General features: G+C 37.7%; 1 protein-coding gene across 3 annotated transcripts in view; it reads right to left on the bottom strand.

Annotated features, from left to right (window-relative positions):
- The window catches only part of B3GNTL1 (UDP-GlcNAc:betaGal beta-1,3-N-acetylglucosaminyltransferase like 1), a 98797-nt gene extending 87869 nt beyond the window's left edge, over positions 1 to 10928 (bottom strand). Inside the window, exons 1-4 of one of the 3 annotated variants that reach the window (XM_044001679.1) lie at positions 9923 to 10427; positions 8809 to 8985; positions 4261 to 4377; positions 4062 to 4161 (exon numbers count right to left, since the gene is read on the bottom strand). In XM_044001679.1, coding sequence (XP_043857614.1) covers positions 4062 to 4161; positions 4261 to 4377; positions 8809 to 8832 — 241 coding nt within the window. In that variant the 5' untranslated portion in view covers positions 8833 to 8985; positions 9923 to 10427. Of the gene's footprint in view, positions 1 to 4061; positions 4162 to 4260; positions 4378 to 8808; positions 8986 to 9922 lie in introns of all 3 variants that reach the window. The other 2 variants (XM_044001678.1, XM_044001680.1) reach the window with 2 other exon arrangements.
- Between the last annotated feature and the right edge of the window lie 7698 nt (positions 10929 to 18626).

The raw sequence follows: 18626 nt of genomic DNA, 5'->3' as shown, positions 1-18626 counted from the left end.
CATCAATCAATCAATCAAGGATTTATTAAGTGCCCACTAGGTGACAGGAATTATGCTAAGTGCTAAAAGTATAGAAATAATAAAAGGAAATAATCCTTGCTCTCAAGGAGTCTATACTTTAATCATGGGAGATAACAGGAATGAAAAATTCCCCCTTCATCCTCTCCTCTGCCTGAGGCACCTAACTTTATTCCTTTCAATGAGACAGAGGACAACTATTTGCCCTGCCACTGTCTCATATGGTCCTCCAGATCTTATCATTTGCCCTGCCTCTACATGCAGACACTTGGCACTATCCCTGCATCTTCAGGCCTTCTGGGCTTTTCCATCCACCTTGCCACTGAACTTTCTTTTGTGTTGTCTCCCCCAATTAGAGTGTAAACTGTATCCTTAGTGCTTTAGTGCAGTGCTAGGCACACAGTAAGTAATAAGTGCTTTATCGTTCCTCATTTATTCATTTATAGCAATGGTTTTGTATATGGCACATAAGAATTATCTTGTCTTTTTATCTTTCTTGATGCACAGTGATCCAAATTCTTCACAGCTGAACTGGCAGATAACTAGAACAATATACAGTAAAAGAGGGCTTGATGTTGATTTGTCCATATTATCTAAAGAGTCCTCAATACCATTTTTCTGCTGTAGGTTTAAGTGGGTGAATTACCATTGTTAAATTAGGACAGAAGCAGCAATGCTTGGGTGAGCAAGTGGTGGGCTAAGTCAAGAATCCTATCTTCTGGTTCTAGCTTTGTCACAGTTGCCTTCAAAACAACTCATATCTGTCCTCTGCTCACACAGCCAACAATGGAATTCTGAACCTTATCATCATTCTCCTAAGGCTCTATCCTGGTCTCTCTTTTCTTCTCCCTCTATATGATTTTACTTGGTGATCTTATCAGCTGCCATGGTTTAAATTATCTTTTCTACACTGATGAAACTGAGATTTACTTGCCCAGTCTTTACCTTTCTTCTGATCTCCAGCTTCACATCTCCAACTAACCATCAGACACCTCAAACAGGATGTTCCATAGACACCTTAACCTCAATATATTCAAAACTGAACTCATTAGCTTTCCCCCCAAAAAAAACCTCCCTTCTTCCTAATTTCCCTATTACTGTCGAGAACACCATCTTGAGTTACTCCAGCTTCCAACATAGTTGTCATCCTCTACTCTTCACTCTCTCTAACCTCTATATCCAATTACTTGCCAAGTCCTGTCATTTTTACCTTTCCAACATCTCTTATAATATGTTCCATTCTCTCTTCTGACACTGATACCACCTTAGAGCATTTCTTCTTGGAGCCTGTTATTTTGATAACCTTCTAGTTTTTTTCCCTACCTTGTTTCCTTCTATTCCAACCCATTCTCCACTCAGTTATTAAACTGAACTTCCTAAACACAAATCCCATACTCAATAAACTCCAGTAGCACCATATTACCTCCACGACCAAATATAAAAGCTTCTGTTTGGCTTTTGAAGTCCTTTGTAGCCTTCCCATTTCCCCTTGCCCATTTCAGCATTAAAGGCTCTCTCTAATATGGCCTCCAATTTCATCTCCTATTGTTAGCAAAAACAAATACTCTACCCCAACCAGGCTAGACTGCTCGATAATTGCCAAACACATCAAGTTCACTCCTACCTCAAATACCCTACCCCCTTATTCCTACCAAAATCCTGAACCAGAGGTCCTTCATGCCTCAACTGTAGTGGCGGAATGGAGTGATTTTTCCTAAAACACAGGTTCAACCATGTCAACCCTCTACTCAATAAACTCCAGTCATCTAAGGCCTCTTTTTGTCTGTTTGGCATTCAAAGCCCTTCATAGTCTAGCTCCCTTCTTTGGGTCTTCTTAGACCCTACTCCACAATATATACTCTTCAATCCAGGGACACTGGCCTCCTGGCTGTTCCATGAACAAGATACTCCATTCTTGGTTTGGGTCATTTTCTGTGGCTAGCCCCCGAGGCTATTCCCTGGAATGCTCTCTCTCCTCTGCTCTAATGAACTCCTAAGCTTTTTTTTGGTTGTTCAGTCATTTTGTCATGTCTGACTCTTCATGACTGTATTTGGTGTTTTCTTGGCAAAGATACTGGAATGGTTTGCCAGTTCCTTCTCCAGTCCATTTTACAGATGATGGAACTGAGATAAAAAGGATTGTCCCTATAGTACATGGATGTAATGAAATATTACTGTGCTGTAAGAAATCGTGTCTGTGATGAATACGGAGAAGCAAGGAAATATCTAAATGGATTGATGCAAAGTAAACAGAGTCAAGAAAACAATAAACATGGCTACAACAATTAAAATTTTTTTAAAAACACACAAAAATCAAAAGTGAATGTTGCAAAATTATAAAGATCAAGCATGACTTGAAAAAAGAGATATGAGAGGACATTCCCAACCCAACCTCAAAGAAGTGGGCAGTCTACAGGTATTAAACACTGCACATTTGGGGGACTTTTTCAATGGACTGATCAATTGTGATGGGTTTTTTCTTTTTCTGAATTTAAAAAAATACTATTTATTTTATGGGAAAGCTCTCTGGCAAAACTGTAACAATGTAAGAAACAAAAGACATTAATAAAAACTTATTTTTAAAAAAGAACATTAAGATAAAAGAATAAATATGACACAATGTCAAGAGGGCATGGCTCCCCACACCTTTGTAATACCTTGCAAAAGTTTGCTAACAACAGCCTACATAAATGTGAAAAAAGAATATTACAAGGTCAGAAAAACCCTCTCCCTTTAACTGCTTTTCTCTATTCACAACATCAAATAAAGAGGGGCTGCTTCAGTCCAAACATAAAGGCAAACATTAAGCTTTGTATCTCGGTGATTCTTCTAGCTTTCAAGGTACTTCCATGACTTAGGGACTTTATTCCCTTCTTGTTTTCTATACAATTGAATTTTTACTGTTCACAACCTTTATGAGGCAGCTTAGTGGTACAGTAGATAGAGCACTGTGTCTGGAAGCAGGAAGACCCAAGTTCAAATCCAGTCACAGACACTGTGTTACTCTGGACAAGTCACTTAACCTCTGTCAGCCTCAGTTTTCTCAAGAGTAAAATGTGGATAATAACAGCATCTACCTCAAAGGGTTGTGTAAAGATCAAATGAGATCATATTTGGAAAGTACTTAGCACTGTGCCTGGTTCATAGAAGGGGCTTAATGAATGCTTGTTTCCTTCCTTCCCTTGTGGCATTTTTTAACTCTATTGCAGGTGGGCTTAGTGGGAGTAGCTAGACAAATAACCTCCTCAACCACCCCAGCCCATAATGATCTGTTTTTCTCCTGGACTCCCACAAAATCCCACAGAAATGGAAACAAGAAGGATAAGGATTTGTCCAGACTCCTGATTTCATCAGTGTAGGAAATGCCTAAATTCTCTCTCCACTAATATAGATCAGCAACTGGTTATAGCAAAATCATGGAGTTTTATGGAACACTGAGACACTGAGTGACTTGGCCAGAAATACACAACTGTTATGTGTCAGAGAAAGAACTTCAACCTAGGTCTTCCTGACTCTAAAGCTAATTTTCTGTCCATTATGCCACATACTCATTATTAAAACATTACCAGACAGCCCTTATCCTATCTCCTTCCATCTAAACACAGACACACACACACATACACACATACATATTAACAAAACCTTGGGAGAAGTAAATCATCTTAAAGCAAAAAACACAGGCCAGACACATATCACAAGACAGGTATGACTGATGTGATGATTCAAGAGTAATGGGAGGAGTTTAAGAAGTTGAGTCCACTCATCTTTCAGAACATTTTTTTTAAAGAAAAATTTATAAAGCAACCTATTAGACTCCATGAAATAAGGCTCTATGTCTTATTATTGTTTTAAATGTTTATTGTATAATTTATTTTTATTAATTTATTTCTGTTATGTTTATTATTTTGTTATAGTGTGTTTATTATTTTATGTGTTTTTCTGCACATACAATCAGTGCTTAACAAGTATCTGATGACCTGAAATGTTCCACTATTAACAATGTTTAAATACAATCAACTGGTATCCTAATAATCTATACATACCTCCTCGGGGAGAAGGAGAATCATGACCTCCAATGATTACTCTGATGCCTAAAGTTTCTAACCTAAGCTTCCATTTGTTAATTATATTCATTGACTTGTCCTGAAAGAGAGACAGCAATAGTACAACATAATGAAATTCATAAAAAATTATGTAACTTGAACAGATATACATAACAACAAATGATAAATTAATAAATACCTTACTGGCATCATTAAATATGGAAAGCTCCAAGGTGCCTTCAAAGTCTTGTTCCAAAACAGATTTCAAACAGTCATCCAACCAGCACTCGGCATTGTAAACAGGAAGAATAATGGACTAGAATTTTTAAAAATTAAAAATAGAGAGAAGTGTGAATGCTAAATTCCTTCTCCACTACTCAAATATATTCCTCATTTCAAGAAGTAAAGCCAATTTTTAGAAATAAAGAAAGCTATATAAGGCTTTCAGAGAATTCCTCTCCAACATTACCAGGTTACCTGGCTTCTCTCTACCAGCTTTCGATATTCTCCATTTCCTTGAGATTTATTACATACTAGCTTTCTCAGAATTGTCTCCCTTGTCTTTCCTTGAAAAACAAAAATAAATATCAAATCTGGAGGTAATTTGCTTTCTAAAATCAAAACTAAACGTTAAGACCTGTATGAACTAATTCAATAATGCAAATGAACTCAGATTAATTTCAGTGAGCAATCTTGCTCTTGGAGAAGTTCTTGCATCTCTGAGGAGAGGTAAGGAACTATAAACGCAGAACACTCCATACTCTGTCAGAACCAATTAGTTTTGCAAGTTTTCTTTGTTTCTTTTTCCTCACTACAAAGGATTTAAGTGAGCTGAGAGAGAAAATTACTGTGGTGTGATCCCATCAATGTGATTCTCACTGATTCCCACCACTAATGCAAATCACATAATGAATAAAGGGTATCACTTTACAAGCTAAATTTCTCTATGAACTACAAAATTTATTAACTTGTATTTGTATTACTATTACTTAGGAAATTTTTTTAATGAAATAGTTCACTACTCAAACTATAACAAATTACATCAATCCTAATTTTTTAACTACAGTAGTACTTTTCTACTTCTCTGCAATGTATTCACTGTCAGGATATTAAAGATACATTTGTCTTTTCCACTTGACAATTTTTACCCCATGTTTCTAAGGGAACTTGAATTTTGGCTTGGCTTACAAAAACAAAACAAACAAAACACCCTCCTTATTTGTAAACCAACCTCATTAAAGAGCTTTCAAACTACAGAAAAGACATTAATAATAGTAACAAATAACAGCCTAATCTTTCTCCCTTCTTTGTAGAGGTAGGGGACTATGGAAGTAGAACACAGTCAACACTGTCAAACTTGATTAATGTTGGTTTGTTTTGCTAAACTTCCCCCCCCCCTTCTTTATTCTTTATTATAAGGATAGTTCTGTGGTAACAGAAGAGGGCTAAGATATATAACATATATAACAGAAGAGGGTTGGGAAATAACAATGATATAAAAACAAAAGACATCAATACAAAGTTTCAGCAACTAGAACCATAATACCACATAGTTTCATGTAGCATTCTTCAGGAGTATCAAATGATGCAAAAAGATGAAGGAGAATGACTCCCCCAAAAGGCCAATAATAACATCTTTATTGCCTTAATTTCATTGGATAGAATTTAGGATATCATCTAGACAAGGAACTCTTAATCTAGAGTTCAGGAACTTGGTGTTTTGTTTAATTTTAATATTCCGATAAACAATTTCAACATCATTGGTTTCCTTTACAATCCTATGCATCTGAATGTATGCCTTTAAAAATATTATTCTGAAAAAGGGTCCATAACAAAACAGGCTAGAAAAGGTGGTGATTTGCTCAAGGTCACCCAGGTAGTAAGTGGCAGAGCTGGGCCTGGAACTTAAATCATCTGACACCAAATCCAGTGTTCCGTCCACCAAAAACAAAAACAAATCACATTTGTAAAGCACTTTAAGTTGTGCCCCTGGTTTTCTTCCCAACAGCCCTGTATCCCACTGGGTAGTGCCTGGATTATTATCCACATATTACAAATGAAAAAGTTGACAAGTTACAACCTAGGTTTTTTGACTGCTCAGAATTGCATAGCTAATAAATATGAAACCAGGTTACCTGATTCCAGTTCCAATACCCTAACTTCCCACACATTGGTGAAGAAGGAATGCTTATAGCAAGGGGTTGAGAAATTAATATAAACTACTTTGAAAGCAAACAGTATTTGCTATTTGGGGTTATAGGTAAATCCAAAATGAATTTTTTTTTTCCTTTTTAAATTGAGAGGTAACAGGGTACAGTGGAAAGATGATAAGAGATTGAAGGCAGAGGATCTGGGTTCAAGTCTCCATGACACTTAAATACTGATACGACTGTAAGAAAGTCACAATCTCCCTTGGCAACTGTTTATTACTTTGATCAAACTAATTTGTTATTTATGATTGCGACAATTTAGGACACATAAGAATTTGAAAGTGGTATGAAAAAAAAATTAAGATTCTAATAAACACTAGTAAGAAAACCAAGTTAAATTCTATTCCAAAAAAACACATTGTAGGAAAAAATAAAATAAAGCAAGGCCAAAGTTACCAGAACTTCAGATGGGCTTTGAAAGGGACACAGAGCAAACACATTTTTTTTTTTGGTAGCTGGTTATCTAATAATTTACATGGTTCTTTGTGAAATGCAAAATAAGTTTGCATTTATGTACATTTCTGTTACTAAAACATACTGGAGTTGCATAACAACACAAGAGAATTTGAATTATTTATTATTCTGAATCACAGTGCTTATTTTGTTGAAGCTATGTAAAGATCAAAATGACAACTCTTATAGAGTCACAGAACCCTTACAGTAATTTCTAGGCTGCCCAGGAATCTGAGTCAATGGCTCCCAGGTTGGGAATCACTGTTTAAGTCATATCTCAGAACCCTGCTAGAATGCTAAATGATAATCAACTTTTTTGGGTTTTTTTATGGGGCAGTGAGAGTCAAGTGACTTGCCCAGGGTCACACAGCTAGTAAGTGTCAAGTGTCTGAGGCCGCATTTGAACTCAGGTCCTCCTGAATCTAGGGCTGGTGCTTTATCCACCGTGCCACCTAGCTGCCCCCAATAATCAACTTTTTTAAAGAGCTAAAAACTTACATTTAATCTGGGAAAATATTAATCTGAAATCACATTTACTAAAATATTTAGTGTAGTTAGGTCTGTGTTAAGGTAAGATTGTCAAGTTTAAACTTTAGCTATATCTATGTCAAGATATGAATTATAAAACTCCTCATTTCTAGCAGTAAATAGTTGTTATAACTGAAATCCCACTCCTAGCCAATAGAAACACCAGTCATCTAATCTCGAGTATCACTGTAGCTCTAAGAAAACTATTGACATTTTAGTGTCATCTTTAAATTACAAACCAGTTATCAGCACTTCAAGTGTGTGGGATATCTCTATACCCATCAATGAATAAACCAAAACCCTGTTATTTCTTCATCTCAAAATTTAAAATTAAGCTATAATTTGTTGGCTAATAATGTTATCTCAAAAGCCTTAGCAGTTTTTTGTTTTAATTAACTTCAGAAATACATATGCTACAAACTTTTAAAATATCATTTTAAAGTATATTTAAGGGGCAGCTAGGTGGCTCAGTGGATAGAGCGCCAGCCCTGGAGTCAGGAGGACCTGAGTTCAAATCCGGCCTCAGACACTAGCTGTGTGACCCTGGGCAAGTCGCTTAACCCCAATTGCCTCACTAAAAAAAATAAAAACATTTTTAAAAGTATACTTAAATTTGTATACATATTTCATTTTGTAAATTTTAAATAATAAATTCTTAATTTGAATAAAACAGGTTATCTTGTCATTATGCATTAAGTGTGTTGCTTGACTATGCATATTTGTTGCAAGGTCTTTTACTTTTTTTGTCTTCCTGCTGTGGGGGGTAAAAGGATGTGGAAAGGGAAGGAGGGAGGGAGGAAAGGAAGGGAGGGAGGAAAGAAGGAAGGAAGTCTCTGGGGCATCTTTTTTTTAATGTAGAGAACAGAAGCAAAGACAAGCAGGACAGCTTTGAAAGCTACAGTTTGAACTTATTTAGTTAAAAAGAAAAGCAAGTTGTACATATGTACAATCCTCTTTTTCTATTCTATTAAGCATATGGAAATGTCTCTTTTAATTGGTTGTTTGGAACAAAATAATTTTTAAATAAAAAGAATGTCACACTAACCTCATTCCCTTTTTTGACAGGATTACTAAAGTAGTACATGAAAGAAAAACTGTGAATATAGTTTCCCTATATTTTAGCAAAACTTTTAATAAACTATTTTATACTATTATTGTGTAATACAGTCAGATGTATTAGGAACTGGTTGGAAGATCAGGTTCAGAAGAGTTATTTATGGTTCAATGTCAACATTTCAGGAAGTCTCCAGTTCAGTATCCCAAGGATCTCTGCAAAGGCCTGTAATGTGTAACTTTTAATCTGTGATTTGGGTAAAGGCACAGATGTTATGCTTATTCAACATGCATATGACACAAAGTTAGAAAGGATAAGCCAATGCACTGAACAGTCAGGATCCAAAAAAGATCTTGATAGATTGAATCTAATAAGATGAAACTCAATACAAATAAGTGTGAAGTCTTGCACTTGGGTATAAAAATACCCACACACACACACACACACACACACAATGTTTTTTTTTAAAGAGGTTATAAAGTATATCGATAAAGCCTAGTACCAGAAGAGAGTTGAGAAAATGCATCTTCCTTCCTATTTTAGAGGTGTGTAGGCTATAGGTTTGGAAAATCACATATCTTGTCACACAGTTGATATATGTTGGTTTTGCTGAGCTTTTTTTTTCTTTTCTTATTCCGTGTTACAAAAGATGGCTGGCAAGACAGGAGAAGGGCAAGGGCTATATTTGGAAATGAAGATGTAAAAAAAATCAATTAAAAGGGTATAAATAAACTGAGAGGTTATGTGAACTGGTCAGATTTACCCATGTATCTTACCTAGAAACAAGGCAGCCATTAGATCCCAAGTTTCCTGAATTTTAGTCTACAAGGCACTAGCCGGCAGTCCAGGAAAAACCTCCCTGCCCTCAAGCATTTTACAACCCCAGAGGAGACAAGTTAAATTGATTGTTAGAAATATGGCACGGAAGTGCCTTACTTTAGTCCAACTCTAATTCCTCAGTTTAACTTTAAAAAGCCTCAGTCTTCTCTGGATGGGCAATGCTTACAACTCTATCAGGTTCTACCTTTCCTGAAAGACTTTGAGTGCTATCTTATCATCCCAGAAGATCTGATTTAGCTGTAAATTGGGAGCTGATCACAGGGTGATAAATATCACAGCCACAGCAACTCTAAAAGTTTATCTAAAATGTAGAGAAATTGTGATCTGTGGTAGAGGGAATACCCACATCAATGAAATCGGGGATCTTTCAAATAATTAAGAGTGTGTGTATGTGTGTGTGTGTGTGTGTATACCTCTTGAATGTACATATATACATATATATATACACACACACATACACACATAAGTGTGTGTACATTCAAGAAGCAGGCTGGTGTGGAGGGGGAAAAGGCACTGGACTTGGAGTCAAGATGATCTGGGTTCCAAAACCAAGTGACACTGACTGAGGGCTCATGAGAAAGTCACTTAGCCTCCCTGGGTGTCAGTTTCCACACCTGTGAAATGAGAATGATCACTGCACCTTACCTCACAGGGCTGCTGAGGGCTACATGAGTTAATATGTAAAGCCTTCATAAATATTAACTATTACTGCATATTTTCCAGAAACATCTGATACTACATTCGGAAGCCATCCTTAAACTTTTTTTTTTTTTTACCTTAAGAGAAAGTATGTTTTGTTAGAAATAAAGGGCAGAAGAGTACAGGAAGGTGTCGAAGTGGATAGAGCTCCTGGAGTCAAGAAGACATGAGTTCAAAGCCGGCCTCAGGCACTAGCTGTGTGACCCTGGACAAGTCACTTAACCCTGTTTGCCTCAGTTCCCTCAAAAAGTGAGCTGGAGAAGGAAATGGCAAACCACTCCAGTATCTTTGCAAGAAAATCCCAAATAGGGTCACGAATATAGGAAGTGATGGGAGGCAAGAGATCCACTGTAGAACTAGAGAAAGAGAGGAAAAAAATAGGAGGCTCTTTCATTTCTTCACCTGAACCCCAAGAAACAAAGCAGTGGAACGAGGAAGAACATACCACTTGGATCTCAGAGCCGCTCTCTCGGCTTTGGACTCTTAGCGGTGCCGCGGGAAGGGCAGGGGCGGAGGATGAGGAGGGAGAAGGAAGCTGGTCGGTGACAGGGAGGACTCTATCAGCGCTGGACACCTCCTGCCCAAGCGTGCCCTGAGCAGCTACCGCCCTGTAACTGTTCCACATTGTGGGAAAGGCAAAGAGGCCAAATTCTCCCAAACAGAGGTGGGAGGCCAAACCTAGGCGTCGGGAAAAGGGAAATAAAGAGGACGAGAAGCGCTTTCCAGGACCGCCGACCTCATCGCCTCCAGCAGGCGACTGCTAAACGCCTGGCAAAAAGGTGCCAATCCTTGGATGCATCAAAGCTGCCTCATCATCTCCACTTAAGTACAGCCAGTCTTCCGCTCCGCTTCTTCTTCAGCCCAGCTCCCCCTGGTTCTGGATGCCAATTCTCTCCAGGTACTGTTTTTAATCCACCTGTGCCACCGCCCAGGGACAATTCTCCCTACCTTCCCTGCCCGCACAGTAGGGGCTCGGCGGCATCTACCACCACCACCACCCTTCTTCTGCGGCAGCTGCCCAACACTCCATTTAAAAGACTCCTCCGCCAAGAAGCCACGTGACTCAGAGGCGCTGAGCTCGAGCCAGATAGTCCAGCGAGAGGGGGGCGGGGGGGAGGGGGGGGGCGGGGGGGGGAGGGGGGGGCGGGGGGGGGGGTTGGGTCTCGACCTCAAACAAGTCCTGCGATTGGCAAACGGAGAGACCAGAATCGGAAGAGCGCTTTCAGAGAGAAAAGAACCGGGCTCGGGAGGAGTAGAGAAGAGCGGCCTAGACAAGACGGAAGTGTAACCGTGGTTCTCTCTGGCACGGGCTGGCTCAGCTGCTGGATCCTGCTGAGCAATGGAATGGAGTTGGGAGGTGGGAACTGGAGCCATGGGGAACCTACGAAAGAGGGGGAACTTCCGGCAGCTCCTAAATCAAGCTGCTTTCCTCCTCCTTTTTCACATTCCCCTTTTCCCTCTACCCCATTCCTTCGTTTTTCCTCTCTTTTCTTGTTCTCTTCTGCAAAGAATATGTGCTAAGTATGAAGCTGCCTTTTAAAAATATAAAATGTCATAAGATTGATGTGAGAAAAGCACTTCGTAAAGAGTAAAACACTAGCAGTTACTCTATTAGTCTAATCCCTTTTAAAAAAGAAAAAAGAAAAAAAAAATTCGCAGGGCAACTCAGTAGGTCCGCTGCATCTGGACTGATGTCAAGCATTTATTAAGATCTTCCTTTTGCCAAGCTCTGCAAAGAATTGGGGACACAGAGGAAAAACAGTGCCTGCCCTTAAGAAGCCCCTCCGTTCTCTTCTGTGCTTATAAAACACTACACTTTTTGGGAGGGACACTTGCCACCTCCCCACTTTCTTCCTAATCAAACCTATCTCACCAAAGAAAAAGAAAAAATGTTCATAATCTAAGAAAATAATCTAATATTTCCATATGCAAAAGTAGTTCATTTCTATGAAGTTATTGTGCTCTAAAATAATCATCAGTTTTTGTAAAAGTGTTAAACGGTTAAATATATGTAGACCTTATTCTCATATTCTGCAATCTCCAGGCATCTCATATTTTTGGTTAGGTTTGCCTAGGTCTGATGAGGGTTGAGATTTCCAACTAATTCCTTTTCATATTTAGATGCCATAACATTCAGTGGATATATATCTATATAGATATATATCTATAGATAGAGATATATTCATTGCATGTATAGATATTAATTTATTGCCATGGGCCTGGTTTATAATATAATTTATAACATAGTGCCTTTAAAAATGTTATTCACTTGTTTATTTTAATCAATTTTTTTTTGCCTGAGATTATGATTGCTACCTGTTTTTTGTTTTTGTTTTTAGTTCATCCTAAGTATAATATATTTTACTCTTGCCTTTTAACTGTGTGAATATTTATGTTTCTGGTGTGTTTATTGTAATCAATATATTGTTGCAATCTCCTTTCTAATCCATTCTGCTAGCCAGTTCTATTTTACAGGTGAATTCATCTCATGTGTTCACAATTACAATTGTTGTGTATTTTTGACATCTGATCCTTTTGTTCTTTTCCTCTCTTTGGCCCCTGCCACCTTCTTTACAAAAAAGAGTATTAAGAAACAGTACTCTCTCCACTAATGTTCCGTATTTGATTCAGTCAGCTTTCATTCTACTATTCCTTTTTTCTTCCTCTTACCCAGTCTCCAACCATATTTTCTTGTCCTTTCCTTCCTTTTAGCTCCCTTTAATGTTTTGCTCTCTGAAGATTGGGTTTGTTTTGTTTATGACTAATCTATCCATAAATTTGCCTTCTTTCAATTCCCCTCTCCTTGTCCTTGACTGAGCTCAATGTATTACATCACATCAAATTCTTTATCAGTCAGTCAATAAGCATTTATTAAGTACCTACTATGTGCCAGGCACTGAGCTAAGTGCTGGGGATACAAAGAAAGGCTGAAGACAGTTCCTACTTTCAAAGTCCCTACTTATAGTCTTAACGGGAGACAACGTGTAAACAACTGTATACAAACCATATGTGTGTGAATAAAATTGTAATTTAAAGTAGATCAGGAAAGGCTTCCTATAGAAGGTGGGATTTTAGGTGGAAGTTGAAGGAAGCCAGGAGGAGAAGATGAGCAGGGAAAACATTCCAGCCATGGGGGATAGCCAGTGAAAATGTCCAGAGTCAAAAGATGGATCATTTTGTATAAAGAAGAGCAGTCTAGTGTCTCTAGAGCCTAGCTTCTTAAGCTATGGGTCATGACCCCAAATGGGGTAACCGAATGTGTGGGGGGAGGGCACAAAAATTTTGGCAAAAGGTTATATATACCTATTCCATATACCTATATACCTACCCAGGGTCGAGTAAAAATTTTTGAGGCAAAAAGGGATTTGGAGTGGAAAAAGTTTAAGAAACCTTGCACTAGAGTAAGTGTGGAGGTCGAGGGGGAGATTTATAAGAATAGAAAGGTAGAGGGGGACAAGTTGTGAAAAACTTTAAACATCAAAGGATTTTATATTTGATCCTGGAGGTAAAGGAACCACTGGAGTGTACTGATTAGGAGATGGCATGGTCAGACCCAAGCTGTCAGAGGATAATAAGGGAGATATGTAAGGAATGTTACAAAGGTGAAATTGACAAGCCTTGGCAACAGGTTGGACATGTATAGTAAGAGACAATTAAGAATCAAAGATCATAGCTAGGCTCCGCAGCACCTTAAATACGCAATTTAGGAAGAGTGTAGGGTTGGGGGGGAGGGGATAACGTATACAGTTTGGGATGTTTTGAATTTAAGATATGTATGTGTCATCCAGTTTGAGATGACCAATAAGCAGCTGGAAATTCAAGACTAGAAGTCAGCAGAGAGGTTAGGGCTAGATTTGAGAATTATCAGTTATACAGGTGATAATCGAATCCATTATAGCTGATGAAATTACCAAGTAAAGTTATATAATGAGAGAAGTGTGGGACATCCACACTTATCTAATGTGATCTTTATGAAGATCCAGCAAAGGAGACTAAGAAGGAGCAGTCAGATAGGTAGGAGGAGAACCAGGATAAAGTAGTATCCCCACAAAATTAAAGAGAGCATCAAGGAAAATGACAGTTTCAAAGTCTGCAGACAGTTCAAGAAGGACAGTGGGAAGACCTTTAAGTTTGGCAATTCAGAGATCATTGGTAACTTTAGTAACAGCAGTTTTGGTTGAATGATCAGGTCAGAAGCCAAATTGTAGAGAGTTAAGAGAATGAGAGAAAAGAAAGTATTCCTACTGCCTACAGGTTTCTCACTGTCTCTTTTTTTCAGATATGGGTTGGCAAAAATGCATTCACTGTAGTTTCTTCTTGGATGTTTTTATCATTTCTAAATCTGATGTTCATTTTTTAAAATCCTTAATGGAATAATTGTGAGAAAAGTATGAAGTCCTGATTTCACTTTTTAGATCACTAAAAGTGTCCTGCACTTGCATAACAATACAGCACTGCTATGACTTGACTGTCTTTTATTATTTTTTTTTTTTGCGGGGCAATGGGGGTTAAGTGACTTGCCCAAGGTCACACAGCTAGTAAGTGTCTGAGGCCGGATTTGAACTCAGGTACTCCTGAATCCAGGGCCGGTGCTTTATCCACTGTGCTACCTAGCTGCCCCCTTGACTGTCTTTTAATAGAGAAATATTAGCCATAATAAAAAGGTCTATTTTTTTTTCTCTTGTCTTCTACTGCAAACACTGATGAATACACAAGGAATAGTCCACACTATAATGGAGTCCAGAACTTGGAAACAGGAAGACCTCGATTCAAATCCTACTTCCAGCATTTACTAGCTATATCACTTTAGGCAAATCACAACCTCTCACAGTACCAGTTGCCTCATCTGTAAAATGGAGATAATAAAACCTGTAGAACTTACATCAAAAAGTTTTTATGAAGCTTCAATGAGATTCTGTGAGGGCCAAATTTAATATATGGAGAGTTAATTGAGTGGCTCACCATAATATTGGGGTCCCAGAAATAACAAGGGACCTCTAGGTTCAAAGCTCCCTCCCATCCAAACTGCTGTGGTAAAAAAAATATGAAAGTTTTTTTTAACAGTCGGTTAGGATAACTGAAAGACTCCAGTTTTTGAAGGACCACCCTTTTGGGGAGGAGACCAACAGTCCGCCTGCTGCGCATATCAGACTGCCTGCTACACACTCGACTTCCGGGGTGGAGAGAACGGAAGTGGGGCTTTTTCCTGCTCTGCTGGTCTCCTGACTGCGCAGCACAGACGGTCTCTCTCTCTCTCTCCAAAGGTGGCCTTCTCTTTTGGTGAGTTTTTATAAGGAATATAGACTAAGCTTAGACTTAAGATGATTTGTATTGTGTTTCTACTTTCCTCTCCTTCTAATCAACATCACCTTGTGACTACAATAACAATAAAAGGTCTATCTAGAAAACCAAAAGCTTCTTCCATTTACTAGTCTGGGAGATAAATTAAGGGAAAGGTTAAGTAGGGGAGATTTATGATCTAATATCCAATTTTAAATCTCACACTGCCTTTTTAGATATTTCTCCCAGGCCAATAAGAAAGGAGCCTAGCAGTCTCTTTTCCACAAACGAATCAGGTTTTATTAATGGGAATAAAATAAACAGCAAAGGTGAAATTAATAAAATCAAAGACAAGGGAACAGGGAAAAAGAAATACGGATAATCCTCCTAATTCTAACCTAAGTCTATACAATCCCCAAACTCGCTTCCAGTTCAGCTAATTCAAAAGAACAGGGCTCATATGTTAACTCACCACCTGGGGTTTGTAACTTCAATGGAAAAAACAGCTTTGTAGCCAGGGCCTGCAGGACTCGTCTGCTCCTGCAGCTTGCACCACCAGAAAGGAAGTCACTCCAGAAGAGACTGAGCTCCCTCAGCAAGCATTTACTCTCCCTCCCCCAAAAGGGGAGGTCCTGTGGAGAGTGGTTTCTCCTGCTGACATTAGCAGCATATGTCACTCTGGGCAGGCCAGGTGTGGCTCATCCCAATCAGTCTGCCAAATTCCTATTCCTAATCTTACCACAATTCTATGCAAAGTGTTATATAAATCTCAGCTATTGTCATTATGGTTCGAAAATATAGTCATCTTGGGGAGCAGCTAGGTGGTGCAGTGCATAGAGCACTGGCCCTGGATTCAGGAGGACCTGAGTTCAAATCCGACCTCAGACATTTGACACTTACTAGCTGTGTGACCCTGGGCAAGTCACTGAACCCCAATTGCCTCACCAAAAAAAAAAAAAAAAAATTATATATATATATATATATATATATAGTCATCTTTGCTTTCTAGAGAAATAATATTTCAAAGTAAATAATTTTAATTACAAATGTGTTCGTATAAAATTAAATATTTAATAAATATTTATGGTTATGTTCACATATGCATTTTAAAGATTAAATTTTAAAATTTAATCTTCAAGTTTAATCATTAAATTCTCAATTCATTTCATTACTTTGACTCTAGAATCTATTGTAAATGTTAAAGCCCCAAGGTAAGATCTTGAATAATTCTAATCTTATTTAGAGACTAAAACTATTATTCTGTATAATTTTGATTCAAGGACAGTTTCCAAAGGATACTTATATGATAAGAGTAGTTTCATTTTAAATGAGTTACCAAAATAAAAAAGTGATATTATGCTGACATGTTTGTGTTTAAGACTTAGTAGTTCAGAGTGCTGTGGGAGTAAAGGATAAATCTGTCACAAATTATCTTTATGCGTGATTTTCAGATATTCAGTGACTTCAATTTGGACATAAAATGGATATCTAAAAACTTTTGCTGTTTAAGTCTTGTTTCCTCTCAGTTCCTGAAAGATATATTTTCATGCAATCTCCTCACCAAAAGGTTCACTTAATAACTTTTTAATGATCTTCTGAGAGACAAGGGGAGTAAGTGTTTCACAAATGCAAAACTGGGGGGCAGCTAGATGGCGAAGTGGTAAAGCACTGGTCCTGGATTCAGGAGGACCTGAGTTCAAATCCGGCCTCAGACACTTGACACTTACTAGCTGTGTGACCCTGGGCAAGTCACTTAACCCTCATTGCCCTGCAAAAAACAAACAAACAAAAAAACCCAAACAAATGCAAAACTGAATTACAACCATATATGCCCAATAATTATTGAATAAATACGTATTTTATTTAAAATTTCATTTTATTTATTCAGAATATTAGTTAAGTTTCCAATGTCTTCAGGATGAAAAGCTAGGAGATATATAAAACTGCACACCAAGGATTTGCCAGCCATTTGCCTGCCAAATCCCTGCCATTGGGGAATTGACAGACTCTAGAGCAAAGATTCTTAAACTGCAGGTCATGACCCCATATAGGGCCAAGTAACCAAATGTGGGGGTCGTGAAAAATTTGGCAACAGTAAAAGATTATGTATATCTATTTTATATATCTGTATACCTACCCAGGGTCACGTTAAAATTTCTCAAGTAAAAAGGGGTTGTGAGTGGAAAAAGTTTAAGAAGCCCTGGTCTAGATCATTCATTTAATGCATTTCAAATCAATAAACATTACACACACATTCCTAAAAATACAGGTAGCACATACTTGGCTCACTCCCCCAACTACTAACTGCAGGAATTTGTTTTGCCAGACAATGCATTTATTGAAAGCTTAATTTTTCATTAAAAAAAAGTATTTGTTTAATGGAGGGACAGATTAATAAAGATAAATGACTGAAAAAGAGATATGAGAAGCAATGTCATTAAACACACCTCATTTTGAGCAAATCGATACTAAAAAATAAAGCTACTTGACATCACCAACATCAAGTCCACTTAATGTTATTATTATGGTTACTTTATGTAAGTAAAAAAAATCCATGTATCTATTTTATGTTTTAGATTGGGTTGTTTATTAATAAAATTGTAATAAATTTTAAAGACAGATTTTTAAATTTAAAAGAAAAAAATACTTGATACTGGGTTCCTTTTTTTTATATCAGTAAATTCTTCCTACATTAGGATTATCTGTAGTAAAGTAGCAGATGAACTCTCATTTTGCCTGATTTTTACTTCAGTGGAACAGATTAGATACATCTACTAGCCTAGTGTTTGATAAACCAAAAGACTCCAATTTATTTGATAAAACTGCTAGAAAAACTGGAAACTCTAAAAAAGAGAAATTAGGCCAGGAAGACTTATCTGATAAGAATGGACTGTTTTTGGACACAAACCCTTTCTATTCCCTCCTTATTCCTTCCCTAGTTAATTGTTCATCCCATTGTCTCCAATGAAGATACTTAGGCTCAATGGATTTGTCAAGCATCTTTTCTGTGACTTTTGGAGTTTTCCCTTAACACAATTACATAGATAAGTTTCTTGTTAATTTGCCCATGGGAAATAAGGTGAAAAGGCAAAGAGTTTGCAAGAATCTTAGTTCTAGCCTGGGTATTCACTCAGAAAAAGGAGTGAAGAGAAGGCCCTTCCATTAAGATCCCAACCCGTGATTTCAACTCCAGAATCACATTGCCATGCTCATCAGAAAATTAGGGCAGCTGCTAGATTGGTCACTCCAGAGCCCAGTGGTTTGTCTAATAAGTTATTCAAGCATAAGAGATAGACAATACAGATGAATACACAGAATGCTAACCTGTTTCTACAGTTTTCTAGCTAGAAAATTAACATTACTGGTCAGTTGATTTTTCCTGCCCAGAAATCTCCCTATGTAAGTATTACCTTGTGCATGCTGGAGGGCATCTGGGTTAGAAAATTCAATCTTAATCTAATCTAGTCAGTCCCATCTGGAATTGCCAATAATTATGACAAA

The sequence above is a fragment of the Dromiciops gliroides genome, chromosome 4 (assembly GCF_019393635.1).
Source record: "Dromiciops gliroides isolate mDroGli1 chromosome 4, mDroGli1.pri, whole genome shotgun sequence".
Lineage (NCBI taxonomy): Eukaryota > Metazoa > Chordata > Mammalia > Microbiotheria > Microbiotheriidae > Dromiciops > Dromiciops gliroides.
This window is presented reverse-complemented; position numbering and strand designations above follow the sequence as displayed.